Source organism: Coloeus monedula, assembly GCF_965178545.1.
Source record: "Coloeus monedula genome assembly, chromosome: 1".
In the NCBI taxonomy this organism is placed as follows: domain Eukaryota; kingdom Metazoa; phylum Chordata; class Aves; order Passeriformes; family Corvidae; genus Coloeus; species Coloeus monedula.
Window position 1 is genome coordinate 105,953,579 of NC_138781.1, and position 20,370 is coordinate 105,973,948.

Here is a 20,370-nt window from a genome sequence, read left to right on the forward strand (position 1 = left end):
AGTAAATATCAACTCCAAATAGTAAGCCCATGAAGGACCCAGATTCAGAAGAAATGAAACAATTTTAGACGCAACTTCCAGGACACCTCTCGCATTTTGAGAAAATATCAAAGATGAGCTACTTTAATTCAAAATGCAAACAGCTGAACAGAGGGAATTGCTCCAAGATGGAGACTGCTGCACACAGGACCTTCAGCAGCTCAAGTTTTAAGTGTTAAGCTGTTGAAGCAGCAGCTGCTTAAAAACATTGCACATTCACAGCAATCTAGCTTTTCAGATCACTGCTGCATTCCCAGATAGGGCCACTGCAAACTGTGGAGCGTTAGTCCTGCAACAATTGCCTCTGGCTAGAGTAGGCTGGAACTTGGGATCTGCACGGTTCAGACATGCAAAAGCTTTTGTACTACAGACATCGCAAAAGCAACTCAAAGCAACAATGAGCTCTTCAGGTTGTTTTACTTTTTTTTTAAATGCTGATGTTCCCACAATAGCCAACATAAATATTCTTAGAAGTATTTAAGAGAATTTGCTTTCAGAGATGTGCTTGTTTTAATAGAATAAGTGATCCTTAAAAGCTGAAAAAGTTAATTATCATGTCCTTGTAAAGTTAGTTAAATGCAATTCCTTGACGGATAGAAAGACTTTGGCCAACCATTAACATGGCAACAATCATTTATGTAGGGGGTGTCAAGAAAAACACAGATAAAATATAAAGGGGTTTTATCAAAATGGAAGCTTTCTTGTTACTCCCAGAATAGTTTATTGTTTTCTTCTGAAGGACACCTGACAGTGCTGCTAGCTTCAGGCCTTCTTCCCTGGGAGAAATTAAGAACAAGTCCTCCCCTTATCTGGAGCAGTATGCCCTTTGCCTCCTCCAGCAAACGCTCAGAAGTAGATGGGAAACAAGAGTTACTAGGAAAAGACAGCAGGGTTTTTCTTAGCTGTCTATTTATTTGTAATACCGTAACTGAAGAGATGGGCAGAGACCTAACAAAACTTGTGTCCTTCAGTACTTTTAGCACTTGGGGTTAGGCTGCTTTTCCTCTCAATGGTGATCTGAAGGATGCAGCTCCTGCTGGCACAGCCACACTTGTAATGGGAAGACAAAAATAAGCACGAAGGTGAGATTTGCAGATAAAAGCAAGAGCAATATTCCCACATATGAGTGGCCTTTGAAGTGAACAGACCCCGCTCAGAGGTCAGAATAAATCCCACCAACCATGATACTTCATCTTTTCCACCTTCCTTCTTCTCTTTTAGCAGTTCAGGTTTTCCTCCAACTGGTCAATGCAGTTGGTGCATACAATTAAAGGATTCCTGTCTCAGTGGCAAGGCAAGTACCCTGGGGTCTGTAGTGGTCTTTTCCCTTTCGCTGCCACTGATTTCCTGCCCTGCCCCACTCGTTCTCTCTGCACCAGAGCTTCTCTTACTAGGTGGCACCTACTGTCAGGACAGACATATCTCCTGAATCTGGTGTCACCTTAAGAGCTTTCAGCCTTCCTAAAATTCTTCACGTGCAAGCAAACATACTCAAAAGCCACACCTGTGAACAACCAAAGTTGGGCTTTTTTTCCTTCACCAATGTGAATTTGCATTTTGACATGAGATGCCTAAGGCTACTTGATTTCCAATTTTTCACACTGTTGAGGAAAAGCTTGCTGAAAGCTGGGCATAGCAACAGTTCAGTAAACTGCAGGAAACGTTTCTTTGTCCTTTAATACAGCTTGGGAGCTCTTGGGAGCCTATAACACTGCAAATATTCACTTTAAAGCATACGTACATGTTATGCAAAACTAGATTGTGTCCTGCTGCTCTGCCCTGAACCCAAGGGCAACAAAATATCCAGCATCTCTTACGTGCACCTCAAGCCCAACTTGAGACCTAGTGTCATCTTGTAACAACACAAACTACAGAAGCGGTGGTTTAACATCTGAAAAAAGCTTCAGCAGGTATGCTATAAGCCATATTCATTAAACCATGGCAGATTATTCAATGCTCAGGCAGAACAGGACATCAGATTAAATTAAAAAATATATCAGATTCTTCAACTGTATGAGCTGTAATAACCTGAACATCCTGAAGATTTGAAGAAAAATATGAAGGACTATAATGAAAAGTTTTTATTTGTTTTAAGGGAAGTAAGGCTAAATCCTTATCTTCTGCCTAGTAGTTGCACAATCTCCAATTAGACTTCATGAGAAGAGTCAGTCACTGAACTAGGATTGCAGTTGCACTGTGTAGTTCCACTGTCAGCAGGAATAAACAAGTACACTTCACTTCAATGCCAGTTTCACACTAATACCAGCAGTGTTAAGGATTAAAACAAACAAATAAACAAACAGACCCCACAGTCCCCTTGCCCTCACTTTACAGCCCAGTCTGGTCAGAATGCAAGTAGATAGCCATGAAAAAAACCAAAAAACAAACAAAAAAAGCCTAACCAACCAACCACCAACCAAAAAAATCCCCCCAACCCCCCCCGCACCCAAACCCCAAAAGAACAAAACAATGTCTTGATTGGTGCAAGAAATATTCCACTGGTTACAAAGCACGCAAGTTTCCAAGTATACTTATTCTCCATTTTGAGTTGCTGGGGCAAAAACCTGCCCTCTCTCTCCTTTTGCCAAATTCTTAGACATTAGGTACTCATCTATTTGTGGTGTTAAGAGCCTGTGAGCATCAAACACTTTATGACTAAGGCCTACAAGCATTCCCAAGCAGGAAAAACATTAGTTCACATTAGTGGACATCCCCCTGCTATAAAATGATTACAATCAGAACTGGGCAAGAGAATGTCTTTAAACAAAAGGATTCGACATCAGAAGTGCAGCTGTGGTCACTACTCCCGGCTTGATCTCGTGCACATGTCATCTTCATCATATTCACCCATCAACTGCAACATATACGTTCCAGTATAGAGAAGAAACTGTCCAGTTATTTGTGCTGCATGGGATATTAGCTGAAGCACTTTCCTGGAAGAAAAGTAATTTGTTTAAGAAAAAAATCACCAGGAAGATTACATTACCCCTTTCCACCCACAACATTATGACAAGTTAAGTCGATTATTTAAAAACCCCTCTCATTCCTTCTCACTTCTGAGAAGATGGTCATTTTTGTACCTTCATTAGAGAAAATACTGGATTGACAGAAAACTATTGATATGTTGGCAGACCCAGAAAACGCATTTAACAAAGCAGGCTGACATCCTACTAGACCCTTACAGGCCTTCTGCAAAGCCATCACTCAAACCATCACAGTATCAGAGAAGACAACTTTGCCTGGGAGCCCAGCAGCATTCCTGCAGCATAAACTCACCTCATGTCTCACCTTTGTCATTCATTAATACAACCCTGCATGTATCTCCAAGGCACAGATCAAACCTGATTAGATCTGAAGCTGAACAATCCCATTACACCGGATAAGAGGTTTTTCAACAGCAAAAGAGGTGAAGCAGGCGAATTAGTGCTGGCCAACCTGCAAGCCTTAAGAATTCTCAGTTCACACAACTATCTTACTTTCAAAATATTTGATAAAAATCAGCATTCAAGTATGTAGTGCTGTGTAAGAATCAGTACAAATCCATAAGATAACATCAGGTAAGCATCAGAGGTTAACAGTATAAATTGTGGATGTTCACAGCGGAATAAGGATAGTTGTATTTGAATGGTCATTTATTCAACTGAGTTGTAGCTGCATCTTCCTTCCATTCTGCAAGAAACAGCAGGGACATCAGTACTGAGACCTACATTTGAGTCTCATCCCCCAGAATTATGAGGGCACTCACAGGTATGAAGCTGAGGCATTGGGAGCAGTACAAAAAAACTGGAACCATTCCAAAACTGGAATGGGATCAGTTTCTGAAGATGAAGAAACCAGATCAGTCTCTCTTCTGAAAAAAAAAGGGGGAAGATTTTCTGAATTCCTGTCTGAAGACCTGCAGCTGTGAACCCTCTGCTTCTGTTCACTTGTCCTTTGAACTGAAGCAGAGAAGCAAAAATCTTCTTCCTACACATTCATTTATAACCCCTCTGTCATGAAAGGTTTGCAGTTGAAATCCAATGCCTCAAAATAGTAGAATACCCTGTACTTAGAGCCTGTGAAGCCTTTAAAGGACACTGTACCCCTATTCATGCTTCCCACACGTGCCATTTCAGCACGTTCTTTTCCTCCATCACACAGAACAGGCCAAGGAGCTTTACAGTTGTAAAGAAAGCTGCACCTGGTACTGGGCTTTGGAGCAGCTGCAGTGTGTCACTTGCACACAAGAGCAGTTGCCACTTAAGCCATGGAGCAAGTTATTTGTTGAACTGGACATTTGATCCTTCAGTCGGACACTACAGGGAAACACCACCAGGGGAAATGCACTAATCAGACCTGGCAGGCTTCCAGCCCCTCCCCTCATGAGCAGCTGCAGCATTTTTCTGTCCTTTCCCTTCACCCCCTGCATGTGGGCTCAGGGACAAGGTATCACAGTTAGCAACCTGGAACTCATTAGCAGAGGGACTGCACCAGGATCGTGACATCATGTGTCTCTGATTCCAACAGCAAGTTGAGACAGGCCATGTCACTGCTGTGTTCAAGGGTACCCAAGGTTATCTCTTCTGTCACTGTTCATTGCTAGTAGACTATCTTCCCACCCTGACAGTGGCACTTCCCTTACAGCTCAACTCTGTAACATAACAGAGCTTCCAGAAGAACTCCACAGCTACTTCAGCTGTTTGCCAGCACCTCTCCTTTCTCATCAGCTGCTCTGTCTTGGCAGGGAGGCAGAATTGTCACTTCAAATTCTCCTTAGCAGCACAAGTTCCAGTGCTGATACTCAATTCCGTGGCAGGCAGTCAGAGATCAGAGTTTGTTTTGGCTTGGGAGACTTGACAAACATAAGAACTGAAGGAGTGCAGCTGTCTAAGGGCAAACCTCTGCTTTGAAGAAACCCTAATGAAGTCAGTGTTACAGGAAGGTGTAGCATGTAGCTGGATAATCGCTTCAGCCTGACCAGAGAGGAGCCTTGTCTACAGCCACACCAGCTGTAGCCTGAAAGATTAAGGAAGGGACCACCCAAGTAGAGTGGGAGAGGTCAGTGAGACTGAAAGACAGCGAAAAAGATCAGCATTACAATGCTAATCAGCACATCTGCATCAGGAGAGGAAGGACTGCTTAAACACTTCATCTAAAGGCTACATGTCACTCAGGTGAAGTAAAAACTTCACTGATGACATACACATCTGTCTGTCAGATCTGGTCCTCAAGTAATAAAATGCAGTAACACCACACCATTATGTCTCAACCAGAATTCTAAAGGTCAGGTAGAGAAACTTGGGGCTGCAGCTTAAACAACTATAAGAACAGCACCTCTGGGAAGGTGTCTGAACTCAGGAGTCTTCCTGAACGAGGGCAGAACACAGCTGGTTTTCACAAGGCACCAGCTTTCAACTCATTGCTGAAAACAGTGGACAGGACAGATATTATTTTGCCCCTGAGTAAGACAGCGTTTTCCATCAGCAAGTTCTACCAAACTCAGAGCCCACTGCTGATCAGTCCTGCAGGAGACAGTGGTCCTTGACAGGCTCCCTTAGCTAGCCTAGAGACCACACCAGCTGGCTTAAGAGCAGCAACATCACTACAGATGACAAATACACATTAAGAGAGCAGAGTGTCATCTCTCTTCCATTTTCCTTTGCCTTCACGTAGCTCTGCTGGTGAATCTGGCAAACAGGAACTGCAATCTCTGAGCAAGCTTTAAGACCCCTGACATTAGATCTCACATTCCTCTCACTTCATCCCCTTGAAATCTCCTCTTCAAAGAGCTTCTTCCCCAGCCTCCTATGTTCTTCAGACAAACAAGTCAAAGAAATGTGAGGAAATTCTCTCAGCAGAAGAAAGAAGCTGTACTTACACCCTTGCAGTAAATACAAGCTTATAAGAGTTTTGCCTTGGGGGAATTTTAAGATTCCATCATAAAAAGCTGTAGGAAGCTTTTTACCAGTCATCTGTCCACCTTATGAAGAAAGAGTCAGCATATTGGCCAGTATGTAAGAAATAACAGAAATACTAAATTTATAAACACACCTGCTTCACAGAACCAATAGCAAACACAGATTTTTACATTAGCACGTACACCTGATCAGTAGTGGAAACACACTCACCGCAACACGCTTTTTGCTCCCATGCATTTGATGTCATATGAGATCGAGTAGATCTCATAGAAGGTTGCCCTGATGTTTAAGCAGCCAATAAAATCCTTAGGGTTCAGTTTGTACAAATCAAATGTGATGTTAGCTACTCCCATTTTCTTCTTTTTTCTCACAGCGACAACTCCATTTTTTGTCTGATTTAAAAAGAGAGAGAAACAGTTTGTACCATGACACAGGAAACTACAGCAAGACAACTATTAACAGTGCAGCTCCTCAGAAGCAGTTTTGCTTATTCCAGCCTTGGGGCTAGTTCTTGGTCAATTCTAAACTAGAATTAACATTATTAGCACACAGAAAAGGAGGTCTGTAGCTTATGTATTGTTATTCCTGAACAGGCTTCTGAAGTTTTCCGAACGGACACTGAAATTCTAGAGTGACATAGCACCTACTGAATATTTATTTTCTATATTAGAGCTTTTTCAGAGTATGCTGAAGCCACAGGTAATGCCACTGGACAGTGTTCCTGACATTTATTTATCCTGGTGCATTCTGGCTGCTCTCTGAGGCAGTGAGGTTAGGCCACCAAATAACCAGGATGACATGATGTCCTTCTGTTCAGTCTGGAACACAATACTGATGAGCACTCTTGGAGACAACTACAAAAATGACATCTGTGAAAAGTCAGGTACTCATTTCAAAACCTGGCTCATAACATCTTTCTTCCTACTAAAACGAAACACAGGGAGGGATTAAGCCTAAGGTTTAATAACAAGATTTTAAGAGAAAAAGCAATGAAGAGAGAGCATGGAAAATCATCTTCCACCTTAAACCCACCCTCCTTTATTGAAAGCAGCCCTTGTCTGCTGCAGGGTGTGTGCTTCAAGAAAGCAAAACCAAGAAGAAAATAGTAAAGAGAACCCATATGTACAGAGACATCTAGTGGATACACGGGGTCCTCTGCTCAGCACATTCTGCTCAAGGTTAACGACCTGGCAGCTGCAGGCTGTTTTCTGCATGCTAAATGAAGCAATGTGTAAATCTGGGCCTTTTTGTACTTGTCACCTCAGCCTCAGACAGTGTCGTGATAAGTCAGACAAAGCTAAACACAGCAGTATATCATTAGCCAGCAATTTTATGCCTGTTTTACTTTGATAGCCTCCAAGCTCCAGCGACAGGGTCCCCTGTCAGCAACAGCTTTGGACATGTACAAGTAGTTGGTGTGCTTGGTAGCATCTCCCCACACCCCCATTAGCACCCAGAATATTTGGATAAAGCAGGACAGAGCTGGTGCTACACTCCAGGTGATTGGTGAAGCTGTGACAGTCCCTCTGTTGTCACTCAGCACATTCTGAAGAGGGGCTGCATTCAAACTTGTGCTGCTGCCATGCCAGACAGGGGAAAGGAGCAAGGTGGAGTCACACCCTGGCGGCAACTTCTTTTCTGCCCTTGGAGCTCATGCCCCAGATGCAGAGCTTGATAAGCCAGTGAGGTATTTTGGGGGAAAATGTACAGGCTGCCCACACTGCAACAGGAGACTGAGAAAACAGGGCCATGTGGTTGAGCCACATGCGTGCAGGCACAAAAATGATGTCCCTGCTTACAGCTCCATGGCCAGCTCTGCACCTGATAGAAAAAATTCTGATGCCAGATTTCTAGCAACAACCTTCTCATGAAAAAACAGTTACGAGTTTCACTCTATGTTATGAATGTACAGATGACTATTTCCCTACAAAATAACTAATTGAACACTGAGTTGATATGATTAGAAGGCTAAAGCAAGGCAGTTCTAATAGTTCTTAAATATCTTGAAGCATGCAGACTAACATTAGATTCTGATGCCAGCTTCTGGCTTTTTGCAAAATTAAGCACAGGCATTTTTCTAACCTTCACTAAACTGTTAGTGCATTCAGAAGGCAAAACTTGCTTTATATTACTTAATTTGGGCATTTTTTTAATACGGTCTAAGTCTAACCTTTAAGGACATTGTATTTTTTAACTTTGTGGAGTCAAAGTCCTAATTTTCTTTATGTTACAAAAAGGCACAAGAAAAAAGATATTTCTGAGCTTCTCCAAAAGCAGGGTATTTTCCCTGTAATTCTTTTCACTTGTAAAGTTTTATTTCAATTCCTGGTGGATTTTGCTAACAGATCTATGTCCAAAAAAGGGACAATAAGAAATATGAACTTGATTTTTCATCCAGAAAGGCTCAACAAGGAGTTTACGTCTTGCCTCTCTGGGGAAATTTTTCTTCCTCTTCTCCCTTCTTTCCAACAATTTTAGCAGCCACAAACTTTCCTCCATCCACTTCTACTCAGATGAGAGAGAAGCAGTCAACACTTACAGGTGTCCATTTCTGTCCTTTTTCTAGAACCATGAAGTGTGTATTATCATCCAGGGACCTGAAGAACTCTTCTGTGTCCACAACTGTGCCATCTTCCTCCAAAACCAGAGTAACAATTCCAGCAGTTATAACAAAGGCATCTAAAGTCTGGAAAAAACCCAGGAGATTTTAGCATTCTAAAGAGAGCCCATCATTTCATATTGAGACTTGCTTATCTGAAATATTCTCCTGAATTTCCCCAGTAACGATTTTTTAGAAGAACAGGAGTCTCTGGGTTGTCTTTCTGGGATACTGTATTTCCCTGTAAGTTTCCCTCAGAGTGGGACTGTCCACTATACCTTGCTGAGGAGCTCCTGCAGGCTGCTTGCAACAATTCCCTTCCGGCTGCTTCGGGAGGCATTGGACACACGGAAAGGGCGCCCTGCAGGCATGAGAGGAGGGAACAGGGTCTGTCTTGTTACTGCTCCTACAGATGCTCCCATGGATATGAACGATCTAAGACAAATAGAAATTCAACATCGTTACAAAAGCAGCCATGTCAAGTACTGCAGGGAGGAGGACCGCTGACATAATCACATTATACAAGTAGTTCACAGATCACATTAAGACTCTTGGAGCTTAATTTCAAAATGAAATACTACACAGCCCTACGGATACGTTATCTCTGAACTTTCTCTTGCCCATGACATTTGGAAAGACTCTTAAAATTAATACAATTTCAAGCAGATGTGGGACACCTCTAGCTCAGCTGACATCAAGGTCACAATCACAGTGAAGGTGATGGATTGTAATTTAAATATAATTTATGTATTATATAATACTGAATTTAAAAAGCAACAGCTCTTACTGCATTCAATTACTTAGATCATTCTCTTTACTTCCAAGATAAATACTCAGTGAGATACATAATTAGTTGAAAGCAATCTCGTGTGTTAAGATACGAGTTTGCTTTAGGAAGACTGGACATACTACCCATACTCCAAACACCCAGCGGCAGAATGCAAGCAGAGCTTTGCAACAGTTACACTTGATTTCCAAAGAGTCAAGGTATTCATTCGTAAATTGTATCTGCAGCCTGTAAAACTCCATCTGGTTTTGAAAAACACAAAATAAGACTTGTATCAGAAGGAGTTCAATGAAATGAAAGTTAAGATGCAAGCACATAAATGCATACTGTTGGAGCAGGCTGCCAGCGAGGCTGGAAGAATTCAATCACTTTTAGAAAGAGACTTTAGATTTTTCTGGACATTTGCATATTTATCTTTGGTAAACCAAGCACATAACACCAGTAACAGCCTACTCCCACACCAAGGTACAGACCTGTTCTCATCTACACCTAGTGACACTTTTCTGCCAAATTATAATGGCTAAGTCAATAGTCAGCTTGCCAAAAATTACACTCTGCCCAACCTGGGAAGGATTGATTTCTAAGTCTTTTAAAGACAGGCAATATTTCGTCTCCCATACTCCTGGACTTTACCCTCTGTATATACCTTTGACTCCTTAATACTGAATTGCTCAGGGGTAGGAGAGGGATGCATCCCCATTTTGCTCTCCCACATAGGTGTAAAAAGTCAACTTTATGCAGGAAAATCTATTTTCAGACACTTTCACTGAGGGTAGAGTGAATTGGCAGCCTTTATCTGCCGCCAGAGAGCGAATACAGGACTTCCTAGAACAACAATCAAATGGTATAAAGTTACTCAACTAATTATGTCCCAGTCACACCTTTTATGCAAATCCACACCGACCGTGAAGAATAAATATCTTTTCCACACCTCTTATCTGGTCTATAAGCATGTTTTTGGAATGCACAGAATGTGATTTTTGTGCCTGAACAGATTCAAATTTCAGCAAATAATTTATTTCCTGCTCTCTTTCTGAAGCACTCCTCTGGGCTATTGCCTTTCCTCTAAACACCAAGTTTACCTTCCTCAAAAACTCCTCGGCTTCATTGGAGCTTTAATTTTTTTAAAGGAGGAGAATGTTCAGCAGTTTTGTTCTCGCTCATGCTATACCTTTGTTGCTAGTCCTGTCTGTATAGTAGGTTTCTGGCTTTGAACATTTGGCATATATACACACATGGTTGATGGAAACCTCTCTCCTTCCCGTAACAAAGCTGGTGAGGACAAGCAGCCAGTCTGGCTTTCAGGAAACAAGCACTGTTTCAAATTAAGGAGCTAATAAGTGCTGTTCCTCCTGGAGAAGGGTGAGGGCGAGGGAGGGGGACAAGGTGACGGTAGCACTGACAAGGGCATTGAAGCTTCACAGAAGGGAAGCCTGGTAGGACAGGGCATGTTTGTCAATCTCTCTGCTGACTAAGTTAACAGGCCCCCAATCACCCCACTGGTCGTGGGCAGCAGCACACATTCTGAATCACTGAGTCTCTTCCTCAGAAAGAAAGCCTGCTCATCCACCTTGGGGCTGGTGACACCACTTCACGGGGTACCCTGACTTTAAAAGTGCAGCACTCAGGTTTCAAGAGACTTCACACCTCATTCCCTCTCACAAATTTGTAAACTTGCACATAGAAATGTAACCTGAGTAATATGCATGTGAGTACCGCCTTTTTTTTTTTTTTTTTTTTTTTTGAGGACAGTCAATATCAGTCCCATTGAAAACTCTTCTTTCCCATTACTTAAGCCAAGTTGCCATTCACAAAAGACAAAGCATAAGGGAAACAGCCAAAACATACATGCTGACAAAGAGTGAAAAGTGTTAGGGGCACGGCTCATGGGCAGGACTTGAGCTAACAGGGTTCACCCCCAGCCAACTCTACAAGCCGTGCTTTGAAGCTCTGAGCAGAAGTTTCTCAAGGAGTCAGGATCAATCACCTCACACTGCTGTCCAGCACTATCTAAAGTCAAAGCAATAAAACAAACAAAGAGATTAATAAACTAGGGCTTACATTATTGCCACCGGACAGTAACTGAACAGGAAAAAAATCTTTAGAAGTTATTTAAAAGTGATGACATTTCACCTACATTTTGATATGACCTGTCAATATCCTCTTTAAACTAAGCCTGCTTATGAAGCAGCGAGTCTGGGCTTCAGGGCAGCCCGAGGTTTCAACTAATGAGGAGACAAAACCCAGGATGATGAAAATCAGCCAGATAAACAGAGTGTGAACCCCTCAATTTCTGGGCCTATTGCTGAAAGCTTGTTTTATTTTGTGTGCCACTCTCCTTCCTAGATCATAGGCTCAAACAGGCCAGCCTACATTCAGGGCTCTTAGAAAGAGCCATTCTTGTTGCAGCTGTCCTCAAAACACAGACAAACCAATTCCTGATACAGGGAATTCCTCTGCTAGACTGGAGTTACCAAAAATAATTTCCTCTTAAAAGCTGATCAAACCAAGTCACAAGACAAGTGGTGGAAAGGAACTAAGGTGCAGTCGGTTTTATTAGAAAGTTGAGTGACATGTTAAATACAGACAACTCCACTATTGTTTTACTATTCTTTAAAGCCGAAAAGATCAAGTCCTAGCTCTTCTTTAAAGGAAGGAGAAATCCCACATTGGTGGAGAATACAAAAATACATTATAATTGAAAGATCAAATATCTTCCAACTCTAGCATCTTATCCAGTTTGTTTTGGATAACTGCAACCTGTTATAGAGAGGGCTTCACATATGCTGCTACGAGCATTCATTCTAGTGTCCAAGCTGATGGGAGAGATTAATTAATTTTTTTAGGGGAACACAGGGACTAAAAGCCTGCCTTGAGCCCTGTACACATATTTCACTCTTTATCTTTGTTTGCAACATGCCCCATATGTTTATCTGAGAATGTGGTGCAATGGTCTTCAGTCTCACTCAGAAAAACCAATGTTGCACAACACGCTCCAGGATACTGCACTGAATGGTTTTTAGGTTAGGGTTCGCTGGCAAACGACAGCAGCAGTAACAGTGAGGCAAAAAAAACAAAACAACCCCAAAACCCAAAAAATTAAAAAAACCCCCAACCAACAACAACAAAAAGCAAAAACAAAAGCCCCCAAAACAAAACTCAAAAAAAAAAAAAAAAAAAAAAGGGTCGGAAATTAGTCAGGGGACTCGGGGTTCAGCCAGATCGCAGCGTGGTTTTCCTGCTCAAACGTGAAGTGTAGAGTCACCACAAGCGCAGCTGGAAGAGGATGGATTTCCGAGCAGCGTACAGGGCTGTACCTCCGTGGATGCGGCTGGTGCAGCCGGGCCTGTGGTCACGTTGTCACCGAGTGCCAGCGGCTCCCGGCTGCTCCGGGGCTCCGCTCCCGGCGCGCCAGCCCCCGGCACGCAGCCGGCAGCAGCCTCAGGTGCCGAGAGGCCACTACACCTCAAAGGCAGCTTAGACTGCAGAGCCCCTACCTGTGCTTCCCTCAGCAGAGCCTCAGCCAGGCTCCCAGGGCTGCGACGGCATCCTGACCTGCTTCTCCCACGCAGCGCCCATCGGGGTTAATCCCCGGCTGCCCTCGCACCGCGCCCTCTGCTCGGCAGCGCCGGAGCCGACCGAGGGCTGCTCAGACTCGGGCACCCTCGGCAGCCGGACCCGCCGGCACAGACGGAGAAGGGGACGGAGAGTCCCCGCACTCACCGCAGCAGCGATCCCACGCAGTCCCGCGCCACCTCCATGGCCCGCCCAGCCGCGGGGCAGTGCCGGTCACGGCGCTTAAGTGCAGCGGGCGGGACTCCTCCTCCGGCCCGCCGGCCCCTCCCTGCCTGCCTCCCTCCGGCGGCACCGGGAGCCGCGTCCTGGGACACGGGAGCACGGCCGGGACAGCCCCGCCGGGGCTTAGCGCCTGTCCGCAGCGCCAGGGCTGCAGGAACAGGTGCCAGGCACCGCGCTTTGGGAAGGGGTATTTCTTCAGGAAGTGCCTTATGGTTTACCTGGGAAAGTAGCAGGAAAGATTTTGTTCAGCGTGCGTGGGAGGTGCACTCTACGCGTTGGCTAGTTACAGCTAATATAGTAACAGTGGAAGCCAATCTCATTTGCGGCCTCCCGGCATTAGAGCAACAGATTAAGTGTCTCAGCTTCTGATTTTAGGGCCTGTGAATAAGCTTACAGCTCAGATTAATGTGTACGGTAGTGGAGGTGTTTACTGTTACTCCTACGGGCAGGGGAGCAGGGGCTTCTGTTTACTACGCAGGAACAAAGGGAGTGTTTCCTGTTCACACGGACACAAATTCTTCACGGTTCTTTTGGGCTCTGGAACCAGATTCTGTTGCTTACAGCTGTTCAGCAACTATTGTATGAGAAAAACAGAACCAGGAGCATCAGAACCTGCCTCAGGCAACAGCCTGACCTAGCTCTAGGATCTGCACCAGGAATCCCTGGCACTGATGATCAGGGAATGACTCCAGAAGCCCTTGCCACCAGCACTCCGGTTACCTCCAGGGTCAGAATAATCAGTTACTTGGTTGCCTGGATTGTTCTTCCTGAGCCAGCCTGTTTAGGATATAAAGGACCGCTTAAGGTACCTCTTACTGTCCCAGGTTTTTTAGCATGCAGGCTGACACCTGCCAGATGTCTTCTTCAGTCCTCAGCTTTTGGGGAAGCTAAGCCCAGACTTTTATCTCTTCCTCCTCAAGCTACTTAGGTCTTGCAGGTGTGTAGGGATCCTTCTCATATGTTAACCCTTCCCCCCCCCCCCCGTTTCTAGGGTATTTAATTTTCTGCAATTAGTCCCTGACAATATGTCATAGAGAGCAGGAAGTGAGGGACAGTAAACAGTTCTCTGGGCACTGGACTCCAAAGAGCCAGTTTCCCCCTGGAATTGTGTCTTGTGGTTGATTGTGGGGCACAGCTGATGTTGTTTCTGCAAAGTGGCATTTTTAAGGAGTTCTTAACAAGTATATATCTACTGTCAAAAAACTTGTGTGTATACTGCAGCTTTTCCTGCTGTGGAGGGAGAAAAACAGGAGAAGAAGATGTTTTGTCAGATGGACTGTCTCCACCTCTTTCTGTGGAAGGGAGAGTGTTCCTTAGAAATGATATGGAAATTGCAGTAACTTTAGAGATTTTTCTGAACAGGCTGGGATACAAAGGAGGTGGACATCTTGGTCTTGCAGAAGCTTAGTTTTTCTCTGGCCGCGTGCCTCTTCCCAAAGTTCTCTGCAGAGACATCCGACCAGCGCAGCCACTGCTAAGCAGCCCCCAGGTGACATGCAAGGTCTGCCACAGCTCTGAGGCAGGGACTGTTTTGCAAGGACAGGCTCCTCAAGCAGCATTAGTGCTTCAATTTTCATGGCAGTTGTTGTAACTAATACAAACACAGATGCCTAACTAAGGCAAACACAAAGGTACAAGAGTAACAGGAAAAACATGTCCTTTTAAAGACTGTCCTGATCTGAAAAGGAGAGAAGGGTATTACCTGTAGTTTTACAAGCTGCACAAATACTCTTTTTTTTTCTTGTCTGAGCAAGCAGCAGTAAAACCATCAGATGGGTAAAATCACTGACCTAGGAGCTGGGCTCCTCAGAAAGAAGCATCTTTGAACAGGAGCAAGACAGCATACGGATGGGGTGTGCACAGAACCTACTAAGGAAGAGTACAAACCAGTAGCAGGTGCCAAAACTGGCAGGCCAGGGCAATCACACAAGATGTCATTAAAACCTGATGTGACAAGACAACATCCAGTATAAAGACAATAGCTGTAAGACGCAGAATCATTCCACTCTTACAGGGAGAGAAAACAAACTGTAGGCTGAGGTAAGGAGGCCAGAATGCTTAACAACATTTGCTTCAGTGATTACTGAAAATATTAATCATGCAGGGGACAAAGTGCGTGGCTGATGCCGAAGGGAGTGAACACTAAGAGGTGGAGTCAACTGAGCAACTGTGTCAATCCTTCTTGCTCAATTACTCTCTTACTGTCTCCTTGCTGAGTGCAGTGACTGCCTCCACAGGTGTTACTTTTCCGCTGCAGTTCAAGTTAAACAAGTTTGATTAAGTCACTTCTCACAGGGGTTATATTGCCATGGAAAAAGGTTTGCATCTGGCATGTTTGACAGGGAGGAGGAGGCACCTGAAATAGTTTTGCTTGCAACTTCACACTGGTGAGCGTGCAGTATCAGGCCAGGTTTTCCTTATCGCCCTTTGAGAAAAAAAGTCAGATTGGAACAAACTCAGAGGAAAGTGGGAATGATCTGACACGCAGAAAAACATGATATATGGGCTATGTAGTTTGGGAATTGGGAAGATTGGGTGGAGATGTCAATCATGTACTTCAGTGATTTTAGAGAACTCTCTGAAGAGGAAGGGAATATCTCTATGCCTACAGCGGCTTAACCTGTAGGAAAGGAGAATTAGATTGTCCATTAAGAAACATTTCACCTCTAGGTGACTATTAGGCACTGGGCTCAATTGCTGACTGAAGATGTGAAGTCAATTAGACACTGACATTAGCTTGGGCCAGTGGTCAAATGACACAAAGGACAAGTCCAGACACTAAGGATCAATTTGGACATTCCTTCTATTTCTCAAGGCTCTGACAAATAACATGAGTGAGATTAATGCAGAATAAAGTGCATCTCTACCTCGCCTTCCTTGACCCAAGAGGGGAGTGCAAGACGTGAACAGATGCATTTACAGCAGTGTGAGAAACAAAGGTAGCAGATTAGAAGGGTTGGCTTAGATTTGTAAAAGTTGACCTTCTGTTCATCTTTCTACCCTTTCCTGCTTTCAGTTAAGTCTGATCCTGATTTCTGTTAGAAGCACTCATGATATCATCCCCAAGCAAATTTAATTGTTTCTTCTCCCTTCCACTGAGAAGCAACTTTCTATTCTTCACTGTGTTCTCAGAAGAACAATATTTGTTTCTAAACTGCTTATACTATTCAGCAGATTTCTGTCTCTACTGCCTCTGGTTCTGTTTTATTTCTGTCAGGCTGTTTATGTTAAAGATTTGGTTCTTAATATTTGTGTTAATCAATACTGCATCATCAGTTAAAGTTTTAAAGAGCAAATTAGACAAGAATCCATCACAAGGAGTTTATGTACAGCTGATTATTTTGAGAAAAGACTATGGAGTAGATTTCATGAGGTTGCTTTTCATTGTTTTCCATCTTTTTCAGAATCTTTGCTAATGAAACCATATTTTGTAACATCTAACAGATTTGCAGGAGCTAGTGAGAGTTTTTGTTAGCTGGACAGAAGGGGATGAGGCTCCTCCTAAAGGTGATCTCGCTGCTCTGCACGGCTGTGTAGAAGAAGAAGGGAACATTTTTTGATATCAATTAAAATCCTCTGAAATTTGCTGGGAATTCTTCTGTGGCCAGCAAAGATTCTGGTGTTGAAAGCTCTGTTTGAACTAAAGACCAACCTTTCACTGCAGTGAATTATCTGGACCAGAAAAAAAAGTTCTTTATTCTGAGATTTCATAGGTGGGTATTTTGTTTTATTTTGCTCTTTTTGGTTTTCAATGATTTTAGCAATAGGCTCAAGACAGTGTTGATGAGTGGGCACATGCTGCACACTTAGGAAAAATTACCCTGTCAAGAGTGTCTCAGTGGTGTGAAATACTTTGACACACAAATTTAAATTTAGATGTTTTATAGCTAGATGGGCTATTAAAATCCCAAGGTCAGGCTTTGCCCTCATTTACCCCCCTTTTCAATACTGTGTGTGTGAATGAATTGCACATATTTGTGGGCAGCATTTAGCTGAAAGCTGACTTATGGAGAGCATCAGTGTGACAGCAGTAATGAAAAAGAGAAATATTGCCCAGGAGATTTTTGAAGATAATGAACTGGAAACATAATATTTGTTTATTTTGATCATGCCAAGGATAATCTCCAATATTTTATTTTATATTTTAGAAGCTGCAATTTCAAAGATGTATAAGCTCTAAATAAAATGAAATCACTTTTTTGTTCATTAATTTCTAATCTTTACAATTTGTTTAGTGATACTCCCTACAGGAAGAAAAAAATATTCAAGAAGAGATATTAAATTTTATTTTACAAGCATTGAAATTTTCTTTTATGAGATCTTTCATCACAAAATGAGAGGCTATCAGCTGTGGAATTGTCCCATATCTGCACAGCCATGTTATGATTTTTATAGCAGGGCTTGAAGAGCTTCAGACTCCAGGCAACGCTCCAGAACTACTGAGCCTCAGATTGAACTGTGAGCTCATGCTTCCTTGGTAGCTGCACTAAATAATTAAAAAACTAGATATAAAAAATCTTCTTGGACAAGGAGCTCTTTATGTCTTATATGGCATTCTTTCAACGTTTAAAAATAACAATTATTGCACTTCGGTTTTGTCCAAAACAAAGCCTAAGGCAATAATAGACAGGTTAATGGGTGACTTTCCTGAGGGTCCCACTGCATTTGAATCCATGCGCTTCTGCCTATCATGGGTTCACCTGTGATCTTGAACAGTCATTTTAAGGCATGCAAGAACAGGAATTAGCTTCACAGATGCTACACAGTAATCTATGTGCATGTGAAATTCCCAAAGCAGCTCCACTAGGGAATTTTTAAGGATCACAGATTGAAACAGACTGACAAAAATGTTGCTATGACTTACTTTAGATTCTGCTCAGGTACTTTGCTCTCTAGACAAAAATGCTCCTGGTAAGCTGCAAGGCCAAAGTCAAATGCCTGTCAGACCTAATTTGGAGTCCAAGCCTGACTTAGGAGCTAAATGCTTTCTGACAAGAGCTGGCCTGCCTCTGTACCCATTTCTGTAAATATCCAGTTGGCCCTCAGACTCTAACAGGTCTTTTTCTTTTTTGTTTTTACACTGTGACTGTTTTCCTGTGTGTGTAGTGACCTTTTATAATCCCTTAGGAATAGGAGTTTATAGCCGCTGGGTGGGTTTGTGGTGCACCCCAGCACTGCCTTTAGGTGGGTCAGGCTGCAGGAGGAGAATGGGTTTGTGCTGTGAGGTCAATAGTTCCCAGATCTGAATAGTCTCACTCTTCACCCCTTACTTCTACCACTGCAGCTTCTTACCCCTGGCCACCTCAGCTCCAAAGTCCTTGTCACCTCCCACCCTCAGGTCTGGTTGTGCCTCCCCCACTGGCCCCAGCCCACACAGCTGTCACTTGCCCACCCTCAGATGTGGCTCTGTTGGGTTTGATTCTGGCCATTGGATGATCTGTCCAACAGACCCAATGAGTGTGGGTCACAACGCTTTGGAGCACGAAGTTACTACACTCTTTCACTATGGTGAAGCTAGAGCACTGATAGTAAGTCTGGATGATCCCTGAGAAATTATGCTGCTCATCACTTTGGAACACGTTGAGGAGGTTATGAGGCTGCCAGCCTTATCTCGTGGTCACAGCTGAGCCATTCCTCCTAACAGATACAACAGGAGTCTTACAGCAGCTCTTTGAGATTGAAGAAATCTACTTATTTTTATAACTTGCCTGACACACACACTTGCCTGTGTATGTTACAGCCGTGGGCTCTCAGTGTCGTGGTGGTTTTCTGTAATCATGCAGGGAGATCTCCCACATGGTCAGTGGGGGTAGATCTTGCGGAAGGTGAGAAATGCAAAGGGATCATTCTTTCAGTAATTAACTCTCTATTCAGCTGATAGGTTTTCTGTTTAGGCCCAGCTGAGTGGGTTAGCAAAACAAAGACAGATGGCAGCAGATTATTTCAAACACGTCTTTGTTAGTGGGTAATCAGCACAGATCCCACCACCTTCCCACCCCCCACCCCCTTTGCTCAGAACTCAGTCAAAGTCCATTAAGTAAATGGAAAGACTTCTATTGATTTTGATGGGCACTTAGCCAAGGCCTCTGTCTCAACAGTTTTCTCAGCTAAACTTTGGCCTAATCATAAAATTTGAATGTTTTGGGGTTGGGGTTTTTTTGTTTGTTTATAAAAAAAGAAGAAAGTAATGCTGATGTATTCACTCTTGGGAACTACTGGAGGAGAGATCAGGCTGTGGTTTTATATGCACAATATGCTGCCATAAGCATATCCAAGGTAAAAGTTCAGCCTGTTTCAACTCTGTTTTATGCCAGTTAAGTTCAATTTTTAGGGAAAGTGTAGAGATGAGGGATACAGATGAAATATGTGCTCTGTCTGCTTTCTGAGCTGCAGCCCCTGGAAGAGGTCCTTGGAACAAGCTGTGTTTGGGCTGACTACTGACATGGGAGCTTGGATCTGTTCAGAGTGGGTTCTTAAAGGCTCTTGGCTGCAGGTGCCTTGTGAAGTCCCTCTCTGCTCTGATCTCTCAGACGCTGCCTACTTGCTGCTCCTTTGAGACACACTTTATCAGGCCAATCTGATATTTTGTTCTAAAACTCATTGCTGTTCTTGTAGGGATTGGTTGTATTTCGTGTTATTTCTATAAATATAACTGAAGCACTTTACCCTCTTGCCACATAATAACTATATTCATATCTATTTGGCTTTTCTGCATGGCACACACCTTTCTGGCATGCTGGCCTTCCCTATCAGTGGCAAATGTCCATTTTGCTTCTTACAGTGGGTATGTGTAGGCCCACGATCCCTTTTAATGAATCCTCTCTGTCTTAGATGCTGTGTTTAGTCTTTCCCTCCTGACTCACATTCTCTTAAAAGAGCGGAAGCATTAAGTGTGCAGTGACTGTGTGTTCCTTGACAAGCCTTAACCAAAGAGATGCATCATCAGAAATTAATGCCCCTCAGAGCTCAAGGAGAGCTGTAGGGCAAGGCTTTAAAGTGCTCCTCTTGTGCTTCTGTATTGCAGCACATCAATGCCAGAGGTGCAGGGTCAGCCTGAGTCTCTCTCTGGCCGGCTGACTGGGACGGATGGGGGAACGGTGTGGCAGTGTGCATCCAGGAGGCACCACAGATGCGTGGATGCGGGTGCCTGGGAATGCAAACCTATCCCAACCTAGAGCTGCCCTCTGTTGGCAAGCCAGGCTGGCTGAGTCAGTCCCTAGGAAAAGGTTTTTTTTGGTACATGGGCAGGA

At 43.5% G+C, this 20,370-nt stretch overlaps 1 protein-coding gene across 1 annotated transcript; it reads right to left on the reverse strand.

Annotated features, from left to right (window-relative positions):
• Positions 1 to 2,526: 2,526 nt before the first annotated feature.
• CIDEA (cell death inducing DFFA like effector a) lies at positions 2,527 to 13,083 on the reverse strand (the record flags this gene model as incomplete). The annotated part of the gene is made up of 5 exons (XM_082278708.1): positions 2,527 to 2,972; positions 6,147 to 6,328; positions 8,476 to 8,622; positions 8,814 to 8,970; positions 13,046 to 13,083. 5 exons carry the CDS (start codon positions 13,081 to 13,083, stop codon positions 2,840 to 2,842), a joined length of 657 nt encoding a protein of 218 aa, XP_082134834.1. The 3' UTR covers positions 2,527 to 2,839.
• Positions 13,084 to 20,370: the final 7,287 nt, after the last annotated feature.